This window comes from Coregonus clupeaformis, chromosome 10 (assembly GCF_020615455.1).
Source record: "Coregonus clupeaformis isolate EN_2021a chromosome 10, ASM2061545v1, whole genome shotgun sequence".
NCBI classification, from domain to species: domain Eukaryota; kingdom Metazoa; phylum Chordata; class Actinopteri; order Salmoniformes; family Salmonidae; genus Coregonus; species Coregonus clupeaformis.
In genome coordinates, this window is record NC_059201.1 from 12544295 (window position 1) to 12564899 (window position 20605).

Consider the following 20605-nt stretch of genomic DNA (forward strand, 5'->3'; position numbering starts at 1 on the left):
TAGCACTGTGTATATATATATATATATATTTGCGAGAAAAAAAAAACATATGGGGGATTGGAAGTGATGCAGACAATTACATTGATGGAAGTTACAATCTATCTGCAATATTAAAGCTGCTCTACCGCCTAAAAAAAGAAGAAGAAAAATGGTCCTGAGCTACAGGCAGTTAAGATTTCGGTACATAATTTTAGGCGAAAATTGAAAAAAAGGGTCCGATCCTTAAGAGGTTAAACTCTACTGCCCATACACTGCATCTCTGAACTGCTCCCTTGTTCAAACACTAAGCCTTTCAACACTGTGTTCTTTCCATAAAAGGTGTACCCTTTCATTAGCCGATTCAGAAATATGAGTTAGTTTCTGAAAAGGGAAATCTTGTCGGAATCCCTGGTAAGGTTCTAAGCTACCCTCATGTGTTTCTTGTAGTTGGAGGGGGTAGGATAGATGTGCATGCTCTCCTCGGTCTCAGCCCACTCAAGGAAGTGGAGCAGGCTCGGAACAATCATCATTTATATGACTTGACAAGCATCACCGCTTCCTCTCTTTTCCTTTTAACTCTACATACAGTGGGGGAAAAAAGGATTTAGTCAGCCACCAATTGTGATGTTTTGGGGCTGTCGCTGGGCAACACGGACTTTCAACTCCCTCCAAAGATGTTCTATGGGGTTGAGATCTGGAGACTGGCTAGGCCACTCCAGGACCTTGAAATGCTTTTTATGAAGCCACTCCTTCATTGCCCGGGCGGTGTGTTTGGGATCATTGTCATGCTGAAAGACCCAGCCACGTTTCATCTTCAATGCCCTTGCTGATGGAAGGAGGTTTTCACTCAAAATCTCACGATACATGGCCCCATTCATTCTTTCCTTTACACGGATCAGTCGTCCTGGTCCCTTTGCAGAAAAACAGCCCCAAAGCATGATGTTTCCACCCCCATGCTTCACAGTAGGTATGGTGTTCTTTGGATGCAACTCAGCATTCTTTGTCCTCCAAACACGACTAAGTTGAGTTTTTACCAAAAAGTTCTATTTTGGTTTCATCTGACCATATGACATTCTCCCAATCCTCTTCTGGATCATCCAAATGCACTCTAGCAAACTTCAGACGGGCCTTGACATGTACTGGCTTAAGCAGGCGGACACGTCTGGCACTGCAGAGATTTGAGTCCCTGGCGGCGTAGTGTGTTACTGATGGTAGGCTTTGTTACTTTGGTCCCAGCTCTCTGCAGGTCATTCACTAGGTCCTCCCACGTGTGGTTCTGGGATTTTTACTCACCGTTCTTGTGATCATTTTGACCCCACGGGGTGAGATCTTGCGTGGAGCCCCCAGATCGAGGGAGATTATCAGTGGTCTTGTATGTCTTCCATTTCCTAATAATTGCTCCCACAGTTGATTTCTTCAAACCAAGCTGCTTACCTATTGCAGATGCAGTCTTCCCAGCCTGGTGCAGGTCTACAATTTTGTTTCTGGTGTCCTTTGACAGCTCTTTGGTCTTGGCCATAGTGGAGTTTGGAGAGTGACTGTTTGAGGTTGTGGACAGGTGTCTTTTATACTGATAACAAGTTCAAACAGGTGCCATTAATACAGGTAACGAGTGGAGGACAGAGGAGCCTCTTAAAGAAGAAGTTACAGGTCTGTGAGAGCCAGAAATCTTGCTTGTTTGTAGGTGACCAAATACTTATTTTCCACCATAATTTGCAAATAAATTCATAAAAAGTCCTACAATGTGATTTTCTTTTCTCAATTTGTCTGTCATAGTTGACGTGTACCTATGATGAAAATTACAGGCCTCTCTCATCTTTTTAAGTGGGAGAACTTGCACAATTGGTGGCTGACTAAATACTTATTTTCCCCACTGTAGCCACAACTTTCAAAGGGTGCTTTCACATATCCCCTTATGATCCGGATCCTGGAATGTTTGGTACCCTGATCCGTGCTATAAAGCATGTGTGAAACACAAACTAACCGTGGCTGAAATGAATCCTGGACCTGCATGAGTTTATGGTCCAAGACACAGGACCAGAGTACCAGGTAACGTGACACGGCAGCGCGAGTCGCGTGGAACTTTTTTTGCCCATTGTAAACAAGCTAACTCGCTAACGACATGTAGAATGTACGTCTTGCTAATCACACCCTGAAAATTGTTATTTCCAGGTCTTGTGAAAGCAAAACGTATTCTGTAGAATTCTCACAAAATGCTCCAGGAAACCGAACTTCATATGTGAAAACACCCAAAGTTTCCAAGGAGCTAGACCCGCTTTGGTGTAATTGGCCAAGGTAGGTAGGTATGTGTGTGTGTTGTTTAGCAAGCCACTTGTGTTGGGCCTCCATTGACTGGTGGTAATCTGGTTAGAGGGCATATAATCCAGTAGCAAGAGCTGGGCAGTCAGGGTCAGGGAGCCTGTCACAGCAGCCACAGAATGACTCCTCAGACACAGTCAGCCAGCCTGGTTCTCTCTCCAATCTGACTGCTAGCAATTGCCAGACCACTCATTGGGCCCTCCATCTTCTATGTATCCTCTGTGAGGATGAGGTCAGAGAGGGAGGAGGAGGAATGCCCAGTCTGTCTGTGTGTGTGATACAGTTGCTATCGCCGTCTGTGCATCTCAGCATGGCCTAGTCAGCATGGCCTGACAGACGGTGCTGGCTGTATGTCTATCAAAGACTGTAGGTTACATTTACATCAACATTTACATTTTAGTCATTTGGCAGACGCTCTTATCCAGAGCGACTTACAGTTAGTGAATACATATCTTTTTTTTATACTGGCCCCCCGTGGGAATCGAACCCACAACCCTGGCGTTGCAAACGCCATGCTCTATCAACTGAGCTACATCCCTGCCGGCCATTCCCTCCCCTACCCTGGACGACGCTGGGCCAATTGTGCGCCGCCCATGAGTCTCCCGGTCGCGGCCGGCTGCGACAGAGCCTGGATTCGAACCAGGATCTCTAGTGGCACAGTTAGCACTGCGATGCAGTGCCTTAGACCACTGCGCCACTCAGGAGACTCAGCATGGGGTGGATGTTGCCTCCAGCCTCTAGCCACAGTCTTCCTTGCCCAGTCTGCTGGGTACTGTAGCCTGGATGATGATGCTGGTGCTGTGCTGTTCACACTGCAGGGACAGGGCCTCCCCCGGAGAGGCTGCAGGCTCTGCTGATGTGAGTGGAAAATGAGTGGCTGGGATTTGAGGCACAGCTTGTGCACATTTGGATGTTTCTGAAAAATGCTGTGGCCTGACACAGCATTTCTGATGCTGAGAGTTGTTTGTGATTATATTTTCCCTGACTGCTTACCCCAGTGGCAGTGTATTAGCAACAGCCAGACACACAACCAAGGCACTGTTGGCAAGCATTGGCATGATGCTGCTAAGGTCAATGCAGTTTATTAACACCACTATTCAGCCAGTTTCATACTCTTTATGAGATAAAACCGTTTGCTGGTATCAGATGTACTATTTTTATTAGCTACTTATAAATCATGAAGAAAAACACTTCATATTTTTATGATTTGGTTTGGCTAGCTTGTTAGTAAAATGTTTTCCCCCCACACTGACTGGACTACATTCCAATGGCATTATCTTGCACTGCATGCAGCTAGCCTCCTTGACTGTTCCTGAGAACAATCATTTACGAATAAAGAAACCAAAAAAGCATTCCTTCCCTTATAGTCATGGAAACATGGAGCTCATACCACAAGACCATATTAATGGGACTGACTGATTGTGAAACCGATAGCCTGTAATGGTCTCCTCCTCAAGTCTTGTCAGTTACTCTGTGTCAGGGACTGGGCTTGTCATGGGGCCAGGACGATACCAGTATCGCGATACTCATTAGTACTGTGGCAAGGAAACAAAACACATAGCGGATTTATCTTCTTTAGGAAAACAGCCCTAATGTTGGAAACAAACAAAAATCATTATGTTGTCATCCAGAGTCACATGTATTTATTTTTCAAGCTATAGCACACAATATTTTACATACAGCAGGTTTTTAAATGACCAAAAAGTTTGGTCTGCTTCGTGTTTAAATTTTTGTCATGGAAAAATGTCACAGCCCTATCTGTGCTTATGTTGGGATCAGTGGAAGGGTCGTGCTCCATGAAGGCATGGCAATTCTAGCCCGCTAGCTAGCTGGTGGGGTGGACTGCATACTTTGTCCCTGTGTTATCCAGGCCAATCTGGTGATTAGGTTGGGTCTGCTGTGTAGAAGCCATTACTTACCCTGATGTACTGTAGCCTACATACTGTGTCTGGGGACCAATGTTCTGTACGTCAGCAGACAAGACCCCACCGGCTATTTACAACTGACCACTGCTGTGTTCCCTCAGTCGCCACCTTTACCCATATCTACATTCTGGTCAGTTGTTCCACAGACTCAGCTAGTGAGACTTTTGTTATCGTACCTAAACAGGTCTTTCAGATGCCACAATCAAGGCATCAAGACGTGTCTAGGGCTAGGGATTGATTTGAGATTGGGCAATATATCTCTTGCGCTGATGAATGCAGAAAAACTGTAGTGTAGCGCAAATAAGCTTTGACATAACTTAAATGCATTAGTTGTGCTCATAAATCAGTTAGTAATAGTGACTCCAACATAAATTTGCGTTCTGTTCCACCCACCCACGCAAAAACAATTACACAAAACAAATGCGTAAATATGTGTATGTGACCAATAAAATGCGATTTATGAAGAGGACAAGCTGAGGTTTTCGAGAGAGAGCCACTGCCATTTCAGTTTAGATTTTCAGTGACTTGAGGAGGAGCTCTAAAGAATACAGCATCCTGCGCCTCAGACCTCCTTGACCAGGGGATTATCACCGAAACCAAATATATATACAGTGAGGGAAAAAAGTATTTGATCCCCTGCTGATTTTGTACGTTTGCCCACTGACAAAGACATGATCAGTCTATAATTGTAATGGTAGGTTTATTTGAACAGTGAGAGACAGAATAACAACAAAAAAATCCAGAAAAACGAATGTCAAAAATGTAATAAATTGATTTGCATTTTAATGAGGGAAATAAGTATTTGACCCCTCTGCAAAACATGACTTAGTACTTGGTGGCAAAACCCTTGTTGGCAATCACAGAGGTCAGACGTTTCTTGTAGTAGGCCACCAGGTTTGCACACATCTCAGGAGGGATTTTGTCCCACTCCTCTTTGCAGATCTTCTCCAAGTCATTAAGGTTTCGAGGCTGACGTTTGGCAACTCGAACCTTCAGCTCCCTCCACAGATTTTCTATGGGATTAAGGTCTGGAGACTGGCTAGGCCACTCCAGGAACTTAATGTGCTTCTTCTTGAGCCACTCCTTTGTTGCCTTGGCCGTGTGTTTTGGGTCATTGTCATGCTGGAATACCCATCCACGACCCATTTTCAATGCCCTGGCTGAGGGAAGGAGGTTCTCACCCAAGATTTGACAGTATATGGCCCCGTCCATCGTCCCTTTGATGCAGTGAAGTTGTCCTGTCTCTTAGCAGAAAAACACCCCCAAAGCATAATGTTTCCACCTCCATGTTTGACGGTGGGGATGGTGTTCTTGGGGTTAAAGGCAGCATTCCTCCTCCTCCAAACACGGCGAGTTGAGTTGATGCCAAAGAGCTCAATTTTGGTCTCATCTGACCACAACACTTTCACCCAGTTCTCCTCTGAATCATTCAGATGTTCATTGGCAAACTTCAGACGGGCCTGTATATGTGCTTTCTTGAGCAGGGGGAGCTTGCGGACGCTGCAGGATTTCAGTCCTTTACGGCATAGTGTGTTACCAATTGTTTTCTTGGTGACTATGGTCGCAGCTGCTTTGAGATCATTGACAAGATCCTCCCGTGTAGTTCTGGGCTGATTCCTCACCGCTCTCATGATCATTGCAACTCCACGAGGTGAGATCTTGCATGGAGCCCCAGGCCGAGGGAGATCGACAGTTCTTTTGTGTTTGTTGTCACCTTCTCACCAAGCTGCTTGGCGATGGTCTCGTAGCCCATTCCAGCCTTGTGTAGGTCTATAATCTTGTCCCTGACATCCTTGGAGAGCTCTTTGGTCTTGGCCATGGTGGAGAGTTTGGAATCTGATTGATTGATTGCTTCTGTGGACAGGTGTCTTTTATACAGGTAACAAGCTGAGATTAGGAGCACTCTTAAGAGTGTGCTCCTAATCTCAGTTTGTTACCTGTATAAAAAGACACCTGGGAGCCAGAAATCTTTCTGATTGAGAGGGGGTCAAATACTTATATCCCTCATTACATTCAAATCAATTTATATATATATTTTTTATAACATTCTGTCTCTCACTGTTCAAATAAACCTACCATTAAAATTATAGACTGATCATTTCTTTGTCAGTGGGCAAACGTACAAAATCAGCAGGGGATCAAATACTTTTTTCCTCACTGTATATATATATTTTTTTCACCTTTATTTAACCAGGTAGGCCAGTTGAGAACAAGTTCTCATTTACAACTGCGACCTGGCCAAGATAAAGCAAAGCAGTGCGATAAAAACAACACAGAATTACATATGGAATAAACAAAACGTACAGTCAATAACACAATAAAAAATATATATACAGTGTGTGCAAATGTAGTAAGTTATGGAGGTAAGACAATAAATAGGCCATAGAGCAAAATAATTACAATTGAGTATTAACACTGGAGTGATAGATATGCAGAAGATGATGTGCAAATAGAGATACTGGGGTGCAAATGAGCTAAATAAATAACAATATGGGGATGAGGTAGTTGAGTGGGCTATTTACAGATGGGCTGTGTACAGGTGCAGTGATCAGTAAGCTGCTCTGACAACTGATGCTTAAAGTTAGTGAGGGAGATAAGTGTCTCCAGCTTCAGAGATTTTTGCAGTTCGTTCCAGTCATTAGCAGCAGAGAACTGGAAGGAATGGCGGCCAAAGGAGGTGTTGGCTTTGGGGATGACCAATGAGATTTACCTGCTGGAGCACATACTACCGGTGGGTGCTGCTATGGTGACCAATGAACTAAGATAAGGAGGGGATTTGCCTAGCAGAGATTTATAAATGACCTGGAGCCAGTGGGTTTGGCGACGAATATGTAGTGAGGGCCAGCCAACGAGAGCGTACAGGTCACAATGGTGTGTAGTATATGGTGCTTTGGTGACAAAACGGATGGCACTGTGATAGACTACGTCCAATTTGCTGAGTAGAGTGTTGGAAGCTATTTTGTAAATGACATCGCCGAAGTCAAGGATCGGTAGGATAGTCAGTTTTACGAGGGCATGTTTGGCAGCATGAGTGAAGGAGGCTTTCTTGCGAAATAGGAAGCCGATTCTAGATTTAACTTTGGATTGGAGATGCTTAATGTGAGTCTGGAAGGAGAGTTTACGGTCTAACCAGACACCTAGCTATTTGTAGTTGTCCACATATTCTAAGTTGCAGCGGAGGGTGCAGAGCTGGTGGCCGGGGTAGGGGTTGCCAGTTGGAAAGCATGGCCAGCCGTAGCGAAATGCTTATTGAAATTCTCAATTATCGTAGATTTATCAGTGGTGACAGTGTTTCCTAGCCTCAGTGCAGTGGGCAGCTCGGAGGAGGTGTTCTTATTCTCCATGGATTTTACAGTGTCCCAAACATTTTGGAGTTAGTGCTACAGGATGCAAATGTCTGTTTGAAAAAGTTAGCCTTTGCTTTCCTAACTGATTGTGTATATTGGTTCCTGACTTCCCTGAAAAGTTGATATCGCAGGGGCTGTTCGGTGCTAATGCAGTACGCCACAGGATGTTTTTGTGCTGGTCAAGGGCAGTCAAGTCTGGGGTGAACCAGGGGCTATATCTGTTCTTAATTCTGCATTTTTTGAATGGGGCATGCTTATTTAAGATGGAGAGGAAAGCACTTTTAAAGAACAACCAGGCAACCTCTACTGACGGAATATATCCATCCAGGATACCCGGGCCAGGTCAATTAGAAAGGCCTGCTCGCTGAAGTGTTTTAGGGAGCGTTTGACAGTGATAAGGGGTGGTAGTTTGACCGCGGACCCATTACGGAAGCAGGCAATGAGGCAGTGATCGCTGAGATCCTGGATGAAGACAGCGGAGGTGTATTTAGAGGGTAAATTAGTCAGGATTATATTTATGAGGGTGCCCATGTTTACAGATTTAGGGTTGTACCTGGTAGGTTCCTTGATCATTTGTGTGAGAGTTTAGATTGTAGGACGGCCGGGGTGTTAAGCATATCCCAGTTTAGGTCACCAAGCAGTACGAACTCTGAGGATAGATGGCAAGCAATTCAAATATGGTGTCCAGGGCACAGCTGGGGGCTGAGGGGGGTCTGTAGCAAGCAGCAACCGTGAGAGACTTATTTCTGGAAAGGTGGATTTTTAGAAGTAGAAGCTCAAACTGTTTGGGCACAGACCTGGATAGTATGCTAGAGCTCTGCAGGCTCTCTCTACAGTAGATTGCAACTCCACCCCCTTTGGCAGTTCTATCTAGACAGAACATTTTGTAGTTGGGGATGGAAATTTCAGAGTTTTTGGTGGCCTTCCTAAGGCAGGATTCAGACACTGCTTGAACATCAGGGTTGGCGGAGTGTGCTAACGCAGTGAAAAACTCAAACTTAGGGAGGAGGCTTCTGATGTTAACATGCAAGAAACCAATGCTTTTACGGTTACAGAAGTCAACAAATGATAGCGCCTGGGGAGTAGGAGTGATACTGGGGGCTACAGGGCGTGGGTTAACCTCTACATCACCAGAGGAACAGAGGAGGAGTAGAATAAGGATACGGCTAAAGGCTTTAAGAACTGGTCTTCTAGTGCGTTGGGTACAGAGAATAAAAGGGGCAGATTTCCGGGTGTTGTAGAAAAGATTCAGGGCATTACGTACAGACAAGGATATGGAAGGATATGAGTACAGTGGCGGTAAACCTAAGCGTTGGGTAACGATGAAAGAGATAGCATCACTGGAGGCACCGATTGAGCCAGTCTCCGCGTGTATGGGGGGTGGGACAAACAAGCTATCTGAGGCAGGCAGAGCGGGACTGGGGGCTCTACAGTGAAATTGTATAATAAGAACTAACCGAAACAGCAATAGGCAAGGCATATTGACATGGAAGAGAGGCATAAAGCAATCACAGGTGTTATTCGAGAGAGCTAAGACAACAACTGGTAATGGCTAAACAGATAAACAGGATGGGGTACCGTGTAAAGGAACAGTCCAGCAGGCATCAGCTGTGTAGCTGGGTGATCATAAGGTCCAGTGAACAGCAAAAGGAGAGTCCGGGAGCAGTTCGATGGCTGCTATTGCACAGGCTAGCAGGAGGCACGGCTGTTGATTGCGTATGCTAGCGGGCCGGGGCTAGCAGATGGATCTTCGTGGTCGTCGCAACGGGAAGCCTGTTGAAACCACATCAGACGATTACGTCGGCAGACCAGTCATGATGGATCGGCAGGGCTCCATGTCGACACTAGGAGGTCCCGTCCGGTTGACAGAGAGGTAGATAGCCGGGAGATGGGCCTGGCTCGAGGCTAGCTCAAGGCTAACTGGTGCTTGTTTCGGGGCAGTGTAGGGCAGTGGTGATTAGCCAACAACAACATCCATTCGGTTGCAGCTAGCTAGTTGCGATGATCCGGTGTTAAAGGTCCAGTGATTCAATGATTCCGGCAGAAAATCCAATATGTTCTGTGTCAATAGCGTGCTGTGCAGACTGGCCGATAATTGCCCAGGCTAGAGCTGACTGGTAGGTAGTGCAGGCCACGGACAATGGTGAAAACCTGTAACGGTGGCTAATTGCAAGTAGCTAGCGAGTAGTTAGTTAGCTGGCTAGCTGGCTAGTTTCAGATGGAGGTTCTTGATAAAAAGGTATAAGAAAGAATAGAATCCGTTCCACATTGGGTGAGGCGGGTTGCAGGGAAGTACACTGCTCAAAAAAATTAAGGGAACACTAAAATAACACATCCTAGATCTGAATGAATGAAATAATCTTATTAAATACTTTTTTCTTTACATAGTTGAATGTGCTGACAACAAAATCACACAAAAATTATCAATGGAAATCAAATGTATCAACCCATGGAGGTCTGGATTTGGAGTCACCCTCAAAATGAAAGTGGAAAACCACACTACAGGCTGATCCAACTTTGATGTAATGTCCTTAAAACAAGTCAAAATGAGGCTCAGTAGTGTGTGTGGCCTCCACGTGCCTGTATGACCTCCCTACAACGCCTGGGCATGCTCCTGAGGGATCTCCTCCCAGACCTGGACTAAAGCATCCGCCAACTCCTGGACAGTCTGTGGTGCAACGTGGCGTTGGTGGATGGAGCGAGACATGATGTCCCAGATGTGCTCAATTGGATTCAGGTCTGGGGAACGGGCGGGCCAGTCCATAGCATCAATACCTTCCTCTTGCAGGAACTGCTGACACACTCCAGCCACATGAGGTCTAGCATTGTCTTGCATTAGGAGGAACCCAGGGCCAACCGCACCAGCATATGGTCTCACAAGGGGTCTGAGGATCTCATCTCGGTACCTAATGGCAGTCAGGCTACCTCTGGCGAGCACATGGAGGGCTGTGCGGCCCCCCAAAGAAATGCCACCCCACACCATGACTGACCCACCGCCAAACCGGTTATGCTGGAGGATGTTGCAGGCAGCAGAACGTTCTCCACGGCGTCTCCAGACTCTGTCACGTCTGTCGCATGTGCTCAGTGTGAACCTGCTTTCATCTGTGAAGAGCACAGGGCGCCAGTGGCGAATTTGCCAATCTTGGTGTTCTCTGGCAAATGCCAAACGTCCTGCACGGTGTTGGGCTGTAAGCACAACCCCCACCTGTGGACGTCGGGCCCTCATACCACCCTCATGGAGTCTGTTTCTGACCGTTTGAGCAGACACATGCACATTTGTGGCCTGCTGCATTTTGCAGGGCTCTGGCAGTGCTCCTCCTGCTCCTCCTTGCACAAAGGCAGAGGTAGCAGTCCTGCTGCTGGGTTGTTGCCCTCCTACGACCTCCTCCACGTCTCCTGATGTACTGGCCTGTCTCCTGGTAGCGCCTCCATGCTCTGGACACTACGCTGACAGACACAGCAAACCTTCTTGCCCCAGCTCGCATTGATGTGCCATCCTGGATGAGCTGCACTACCTGAGCCACTTGTGTGGGTTGTAGACTCCGTCTCATGCTACCACTAGAGTGAAAGCACCGCCAGCATTCAAAAGTGACCAAAACATCAGCCAGGAAGCATAGGAACTGAGAAGTGGTCTGTGGTCACCACCTGCAAAACCAGTCCTTTATTGGGGGTGTCTTGCTAATTGCCTATAATTTCCACCTTTTGTCTATTCCATTTGCACAACAGCATGTAAAATGTATTGTCATTCAGTGTTGCTTCCTAAGTGGACAGTTTGATTTCACAGAAGTGTGATTGACTTGGAGTTACATTGTGTTGTTTAAGTGTTCCCTTTATTTTTTTGAGCAGTGTATATTTAGTTGAAGGATGAAAAGAAATATATACGAAAAAGACAACAAAAAATAATTGGCTATTTACACGAGCACACTACAGAATACACGACCGCACTGCTACGCCATCTTGGATAATATGTGACCATGTCATCTTAAATAAAGCTTCATAAGATTAGGCAAACGCTCTGACAGTATGCATGTTTGTTAATTTAAAAATGATGTATGGAGTATGTGTAAGAGACATAAATCTCCATGGAGAACATCCTGTCATTGCACGCTACGTGCAGCGAGACTACAGAGTTAACAGGCAGATTTGTTTGCCTTCTCCATCTTGGCCGCCCTGGACGCAGTTGTGCACTCAGTAGCGTTGTCTCACTGTGGCTGGCTTTGTTATTTTATTGCTTGCCAGCATTGGACTTATGCACACACACACACACACAAAAAATAAACACGTGCACTCACACTCTGTCAGAGTTGAGGCCAGGCCAGATACACATTGTAGCTCCCAGTCCATCCATTCACTTTCCATCAAGTCAATAAACACAGGGGTGAACCAGGCCCTACCACAATGCTAAAGGTTTGGGCCATGGGACAAAGGTACCTCTACCCTGACTTTAGCTTGAAACATAGACTGAACAAAAACAGGCCAAAGTGGCCACTGGCCAATTAGATTCCAAGTACTTGCTGTGGCCTGGGGGTGGGGGTAGAGACTGCAGTTGTGTAGTGTCCCGTCTGTGTGGGGGGTGATTAATACCATACAGGGCCGGAACAACAACAGGACCAACAACTTGGTCTAGTTTCAGGACAACCAGCATACACACTCAGTTTCCTCCACCCCCTCTCCTTCCAGAGCTGCTTTAATATTCAGCTTGGCTTTCCACCTAAATAATCCAGTGAGGAATTTAAAGGAACTGGAGGGCTCCCTGTAGGTTCACTTGACACCACATGCACAACAAGCCCAGGGGTCAGACTACACAGCGATAAGGATTTCCCTGCATGCCTGGTAACAGAATGACGCCGGTAACAGAATGGCGCGAGACTCAGATTTTTCACTTTAAAGTGTATGCCAAAGTTAAACAAACATATAAACTATGCACAATAACTACTTTTAACAATTCCCACTGGTTTTTGTTTGGCATACATTTTAAAGTGAAAAATCAGTCTCAGCATCATTCTGTTAATGTGGAATTGCCCACTCTCATCCCATTGCACCTGGACTGAGAAGGGGGAGATATCGGAGTCACTGGGTAAACAGAGATAGGCCTAACCTACATTCATAAAGCAGCAGAAACACAGTGAACAGGTAAACGACATCACCAGACAGGCTTCTCCCCCCACACCTGGAGCACCATTCGAATGAAGGGGGAATGAAGGGGTTGGGCTGTGAGGCTCACTGATGGAGCAGTAATGAGGACTCCCATCAACAGCACGCCTAATTAAATCATCTGGCGCTAATCACGGACACAGGGAAAGAATCACAGGAGATTATGGCCCAGACTAGCCCTGGCCCCTGAACAATGGCTTGTAATCTGGGATGCTAAATCCAAAACTAATCAGGAGTGTACAGCTCAGAGCCTTCGGGCTTGGCAGGGGGTCTGAGGCTGTCCGTCCACACATGCCCGCACAGACACAGCACAATACTAATTACATTGCGGACATGCTTACCACTTAGGCTGCTCTAAGGAGAACTAAAGGAGGGCTGTGTATGGGTTATTACAGTCTACATACCCCACTAGACTAGCATTTAATATCAACTTTTAATACTCAGATGAGGTTGTCGCAAGGACAAAATTATATCCATGTAAAAGATTTCCTTGCAGATCTGTACAGCAAAACCGTGTTAGGAGGCGATTTCCCTGCTGATCTGTACAGCAAAACCGTGTCAGGAGGCAATTTCCCTGCTGATCTGAATTACACTGACTTGTGTACATCCAGTGCTGGGGATAAGACCTTACTGTACCTTAAGCTGTCAAAGTCAGGACACAGCACTTCTCCTTTCATAGCCAGGCAGACATGGCCAGCAAATCCTTCTCCTGATCCTCTCCTCTCTCCTGCCAGACCTGTTCTCCTGCACACACAGTCCTCCCCAGGCAGTCTGGCAGGAGGCCTGCTCTACAGGCCCAGGGTGTGACCAGCATGGACTGACTACAAACAACTAGGCTATATATCTACATCATTACACATAATTTATCCTAAGGTATTCCACTGCCACAGTATCAACTAGGTGAACTAGCGGAAATGGGCATTATAAACCCACTGCCCTATTTCTCCCTGTGTTCTTAAGGCTCGCTCCCATCGCACCAAATGTGGATCTAGCGTTCACTTTCTGATTGTTCAGCGCGTTGTGTTTTAGGGACCATCACCTGTAGAACATTTTTCACCCGATTCTACATGTAAAATTATACATTTTACAGCTTATAGAAAAAGGGAGAGTTGGACTGTAATAAAACAGATGCGGGGACCAAAGAACAAAGAATGGCCTCAAGATAAAAGGAATGTTGGTCAATCAGTCGATAACAGTGGAGACTAATCCAAATCTGAACAGTGGAGTGACCACTCCTTCAGCGTAATACATTCAAATCTCTTACCAAGAGAATGCAAAACCAGCAACCTGCCGCAACAGTCCATGTATTATCTCAATTATGCTCAATTCAGTTCTTCAATGACACAGTGTTAAAAAAGACAAACATGCAGTAAAATGAATATGAATGAAGACGATATGGGTGAGCTTGTCATATTCCCATGGGAACCGAGAAGTATAATGCACAACATCCGACTTGCCCATTGTAAATATACAGAAACTCCTCTATTCAAACAGTACAGAGCAGCAGATGTAGGGTGTGTGTGTGTGTTTGTGTAACTACCGTCTGCAGTCTTGTGCTTATCTGATCTGTCAGTTAATAAACCCATAACAAGGTTTTAACAACACTTGCACTTTCTACGTAGATAAAAAAAAGAAGTTTTAAAAACATATTGTTTCACTTGAGAGCCCTTGGCAGGGCTTGGCTCAGCAAGCAGCCTCAGTGGTAGCAGCAGTAACAAGTGAAGCAGCTACTGCATCTTCATGACTGAGGACGTTATGTCTGTATGCGTCTAACAGAACATGACTGTTCTGCCTTTCCCCATGGCTCTGTTTCCGCATGAATGCAAACGCTGTCTCTTTCTCTCTGCAATGCCACCCTGACTGACCGCTAAACTGTTCAAACGTTAGCGAGTTCTTTTTTTATAGATTTCTTTACTCTGCCTGGCTCTGGGAACCACCTCTCTCAGAAGAATAAGGAATGAAGAGGAAGATTAATGACGGGATAGAGAGAACAGGAAAGTAAACGAGAGTGAGAGAGAGGAAAGAGAGCTGGAGCGGACTGGGACAGGCCTCAGGAGAGAGCCATTGGGTGCCCTTGAAATTTCCTGAATCATTTACTGCAGCAATGGCCATACATGTGAAAGGGGGGCTCAGAGAGAGCTGTGTGAGAAAGTGAAAGATTGAGCGAAAGAGAGAGAGTCCTGGTTAACCCCTGGAGGGACACTTGCTCCTCTCTTTCCCCTGGTTCAAATACCACACTGTGTTACAGTGGAGCAGGTAGGAGGAAAATGTTAACACATCCTCAACCTCTGTGTTCTGGACCAGATAACGATGAAATAATAACTGGGGAGGTCTAACGGAGAATGGTATACAGGAGCTCCCTTTAACTGAAAGACCTTGGTGGAGATGTTGAACACCACAGCGCTCCCGTAGACCTCATAGCGGTAGAGCAAATCAGGGGGCCATTGGAGACTTTGCTAAAGCAAACAGATGTGCTGCACCCCTACCACAGCCTCCAGCCTATCCCTCAAAACAAAGTCTCTGGAGCTCAGTTAGTCCCCAAATCCCTGTATAACCGGGGCTAAAGAACACTTCTCCTCTAGTTTGGGTTTCCCATCACCGCTGTCCGATTACAAGCGGAGCAGAAAGAGGTACATGTCCCTGGGGCCACTGGAAAGCAGGCAAAGGCTCTCTCTAACCCCAAAATACTCCTGTCCCCGTCCCCATGCTGTTCTGCACACTGACAGACCTCATTACAATTAAGGAACTGGCCTTAGTGACTCCAATTTGTCTATATGGAACTAAATGTGCTGAAAATAAAGCACACATTCACAGCAGCCATACAGGTCTGATAAGCTGTGTGGTGAAAGATACAGTTGAAACAGCAATCTCCCAGTCTGTTTTTAGATGGTAACAACATGTAAAACAAAACAACCAGCGAGCACCATTATCGCATCAAACAAAGTAGTCAATTCACCCACAACACTTCAGACTAATAGGCAAGCAAATGAAATCAATATTTAAATTAGGTTAAACCAATAACCAATTAAACATTATTTCAATTTCTGTATTTGTACAGGGGTAGTGCTGCTAGCCATGCCATCCTTTATGAACAGAGGCATACAACCCTCCTAGGCAGAGTGCATGAGACTTTTTCCCTCAATCTCTGCTCCCTCAAGCAAATGGCAGAGCTGCCAACAAATCTCTCTCTATACCACCTTAATATCCTTTACATTGAAAGGCATGTGCGCAGACAGCGTGTGTGTACGTGCGTGCGTGTGCGTGGGCAGCAGCATGTGTGTCACTGAGCTGAAGTGGAGGACATGCTATCTAGCGCATTATATATTTGACTGCAGCATGGATCCACAGGAGAAAAGGATGTCAATCGGCAGGAGCAAAAGCCCCCTGACATGAGCAACAACAACCAACAACCTGCCTCCGGTCAGAGCAGAGGAGTGACATTTTTTTTACATTTTACATTTTAGTCATTTAGCAGACGCAGAGCGACTTACAGTTAGTGATTACATTTTTTTTTTTATACTGGCCCCCCGTGGGAATCGAACCCACAACCCTGGCGTTGCAAACGCCATGCTCTATCAACTGAGCTACATCCCTGCCGGCCATTCCCTCCCCTACCCTGGACGACGCTGGGCCAATTGTGCACCGCCCATGAGTCTCCCGGTCGCGGCCGGCTGCGACAGAGCCTGGATTCGAACCAGGATCTCTAGTGGCACAGTTAGCATTGCGATGCAGTGCCTTAGACCACTGCGCCACTCAGGAGACATGCCAAGCTATGGAGATTAAACCTTCTCTCGCTCACAGCCCAAAGAGTAGCTCCTGGCCAGGACAACCAAAGCCCTGGCTGGGCTCATCTGTGGGCAGGGCCAGGCCAACAGACTATCAACAACATCACTTACCTGGCTCAACATATATGTTGCAACAGCCAGGGCATTTCATCATCTTTAAGGCGCTCAGTGCAAAACCAAAATGCTTATGCGTAAACAGCAAGGTAACCAGAGACATTTTGCTATATCCCCCGTCTTCCAATAGGTGAATGGGCGATATAGCTACAGTATACTGTAACCTAAAAGCAAGCTTCCCTGGGCAAACTACTGCTTTGAGAGGTGAATTGAAAAGCAATGTTTTAACCTAGGGCAGTAGACCTGGTGGAGGAGTCAGTCAGACTACAGCCGTTTTCTCTGCCTCCTCCTCCGCCTCCCAGTGGCCTGTTGTACAGATGAGTGCTCTCTGACTGAGAACCTCCTCAGGGAGATTCAGTGTCATTACAGCCAGAGAGGGAACAAGAGGAAGAAAGGTGTGTGTGTGTGTGTGTGTGTCTCCACCAAATTCCATCCCTCCCAGCAACAAATACCCCTCAGTCTCACCTGACAAAAACCGAGATCAATCCCATTCAACAGAGACGTCCTACCTGGCACCTCGAGTGCCTTCTGAACACTTTCTTCTGAGTTGAACATTGCTTTTAGACACCGCTGTTCATCACACCATGACACTTAACTCAGCATTACCAGGGCATGGTGTTCAAAGTGAAGTTCTACCCAAAGGCAAAACCATTGCGCAACAACACGTTTCTTTAACCGTCCAACTGGTGTTTGTCAGCTAAAAGCAATGAAAAAATAAAAATGAAAATGAAACTGAAAGAACTCTCATAAAATACAATGACTTGTATTTGAAGTCAAACTCATAGGGACATGTTTGTTTCCGTCGCTTCTCTCGGGGTCCTGTAGATCGGGGCAGCTTTTTAACCTCCTGCTGTAATGTTAATACTAAATGTCACAACAGCTCCCATTGGAAAAGGCTCCAAGGAGAGAGAGAAATTGTCCAAGAAGAGCAGCATGTTGTACTAATTAATCCTCTTTTGAGATTACACTGCCCTGACCTTTTGAATGCTCCAAGGCAGCCTAACTACACCAAGATGGACAGTTTCAAGGCTCCTAGAGCTCTGCTCCCACTTCATAATGTTATAAGAAGACAGCAGCAAGTAGACCCAATTGAACTAGAGGGAAGGACATATGAAATAGGCTATCAAGCCTTTGACTGTCAGGTACTCAACATTAAAAGAGGTTCTCTCTTCTCCTGAGTCTAAGAAAACACAATTTCATTTTACATCTACATTTTAGTCATTTAGCAGATGCTCTTATCCAGAGCGACTTACAGTTAGTGAGTGCAAACTTTTTCATACTGGCCCCCCGTGGGAAACGAACCCACAACCCTGGCGTTGAAAGCGCCATGCTCTACCAACTGAGCTACAGGGGACTACAGTGTGCAATGAGGGGATAACATAATGAACATTCAGAGCCTGCAGCCATCCCACAGATAGCCTAATGGCTGTAGGGCAGAAGGGGGATTGAGGAAATTATTTCAAAGGGCACAAAGACATAAGAAGACAGTTCTGGTCATGCATTGTACATCTACATGATCGGAGCACATTTTCACCCACTTCCCCTTCCGGACTACCATTTGATACAAAATGTATATTACACGTTTCCTTCAAATTCCTTGAAATCTTACCAGAGCCCAATTTACCAGCTAACTACTAGTCAAACTGACCTTCAAATCACACAAGTGTATCCAATTATATGTATTGTACCCCCATCGTAAAATAACCAGTACACTGAGCAGGATAATTGGTGTGGCTAGCTATGAAAAAACGTCATGATGTAGTTCTTATCAGTAGGAAAATACTGTACTACAATATTCACTCCCCAAATACATTTACATCATTTAGCAGATGCTCTTAGTCAGTGTGAACTACTGCAGTCAGTCAGGAGATTGTGTAACCCCTTCAGGCTGAAAACAGCAGCTCGAGTGTTAACCATAAGCACTCAAGTCTGGTCCTTTTTCAGAGCTCCCTCCCTGGTGTTGACCAACCACAGTGTTAATCAAGTGCTGCAGTATCACACCTCTGCTCTGGTCCGACAGTGGCTCGGGACAGAGAACGCGTCTATAGCTGCCTTGAGTGTTGACAGATTTAAGGGTTTAATCCACAAAACAAATGGGATTGGACTTGTACTATTATACATACTGTAACAATGGAGTGCAAAGAAAGAGAAGAGAACAGGATTAGCTACAATGCCAGAGTTATGGGATTGGGTCTCTGTGGGACTAATAAAAGTGTGGAAGAAAAGGCTAACAATATTCATTGACTGAGTTTGTGGGAATATCAATTGAATTGGATTGTTGCTCTACATACACTAGCATTAGTCTATACAGAGATGCTATTAATTTTTTCAGACTACATATGTAATGCCATGATGTAACTAAATCAGCTGAATCCTTATTCTTTGTGAGTCCAAATTAAGGACAATTGTAGCAATGGAAAGGTCATGGAAAGTCAGCCCATAAGGGTAGAGGAAACGGCTTGATGGGATTTCATAGTGCCCGATAAAACATTGATAGAAAATAAACCACCACGTATAAAAAATCTCACGTCCTTATTCGACCTCTGTTTACTCTGCCAGAGGGGCAAAGATGGTGTGGTAATTTACTAATCAATGGATGGTCCTCCGCCCCTTGGCAGAAGATGTTTGCTTAGACTACATTATAGAAAAAATAATATTGTATGACTGACAATAGCGTTCCTCTGGTGTTGTTCATCTTTTGAGGTTAATACATCAACAAGTTCCCCTCTCAATAGTCAGGTTGTTAAATGGAGCTCAGTTTCAAAAGACTTTCATATTTTAAATGATAAGGGTAAAATAATCAAGCATGTCAAAAATTGACAACAGAATATAAACAAATAGGTTAGTTTTCATGAGATGGTTTTAAACTACATCAGTTCCCACGGTAGGACCATCTACCATCTAATAATGGTAAAAATCAGAGTCTGTTCCACTCCATTCCCCCCTAATTCAACCCCTGAGCCCTGAGCCCTGACTATCACTGTTACAACTTAGAATTCTGGACACCCCAGGGTACTAGACGAGGAGAAAGGACGTCCAATGGAACTGACCTGTATCTCCTCGTAGGCCTCGTCAATAGTGGTGACCTGGTGTTGCTCGTGTAAGGCTGGCTCGTCACAGAAGAAGCATACCAGGCTCTTGTCGCTCAGGCAGAAGAGCTTGACCTTCTCATGGTCCTTGCAGGGATAGGAGCTCCTCTGTGCGTTGAGGATGGCGTCCAGCGGGAAGGCTGAATAGCGCTCCACGATGTTGGACAGCTTGAGGCTTGGGGAGAGAAGAGGGTCTGCGAAGGTCCTCCTACACTCAGGACAGTCTCGGGCACCGTGGGGCTCCTGCCTGCTCCAGTGCTCAGTTATACACTTTCGGCAGAAATAGTGCTCACAGCCAAAACTAACAGGGTCCTGGTAGATACTCAGGCAAATTGAACACAAAAGCTCGTCCTTCAAACAGCAAGCCATTTGCAAACACTGAGGTTGAAATGCATCTAACTGCACACTGCTTGGGAGCAGAATGCACCTGGCTATATTTTTCAATACAGTGTTCTAGCCTGAGAGATCACGTCAGGGTTTGGTTCTTGACTGGCTGTTCAATGACACCCACTTCAGAATCTTGCCCACTATTCTTTGATCTTCCTGTTGAGGCAAAAAAACTGCCATGTCAAAATACAGACATAGCCATCTAATTCACAGAAAGCAGCAATTCACACATATGGGTAACGTCATGCAAAAATAGATACATAAAAGTAAATCTGATAAAGGGTTAAAGCAGTAAACCAGCCATCTTTGCATTTTAGTCATTTAGCAGAAGCTCTTATCCAGAGCGACTTACAGTTAGTGAGTGCATACATTTTCTTCTTTTTTTTTCATACTGGTCCCCCGTGGGAAACGAACCCACAACATGCTCTACCAACTGAGCTACACGGGACTAGTATTCATCTCTTGGTAAAAAATTGCCAGCAAGGATAGGCTGTGGTCGCTGGAAG

General features: G+C 45.5%; 1 protein-coding gene and 1 non-coding gene across 3 annotated transcripts in view; both read right to left on the reverse strand.

Moving 5' to 3' along the window:
- Positions 1–20605, reverse strand: part of LOC121574837 (E3 ubiquitin-protein ligase TRIM62-like) — a 37004-nt gene that overhangs the window by 15555 nt on the left and 844 nt on the right. For both annotated transcript variants that reach the window (XM_041887457.2, XM_045223238.1), the window contains exon 2: positions 19674–20255. In XM_041887457.2, the coding sequence (XP_041743391.2) occupies positions 19674–20081 (408 nt within the window). In that variant the 5' untranslated portion in view covers positions 20082–20255. The remainder of the gene's footprint in view (positions 1–19673; positions 20256–20605) is intronic.
- On the reverse strand, positions 17903–17977 carry trnae-uuc. Its single transcript has one exon. It is a non-coding gene; the product is annotated as a tRNA-Glu (tRNA).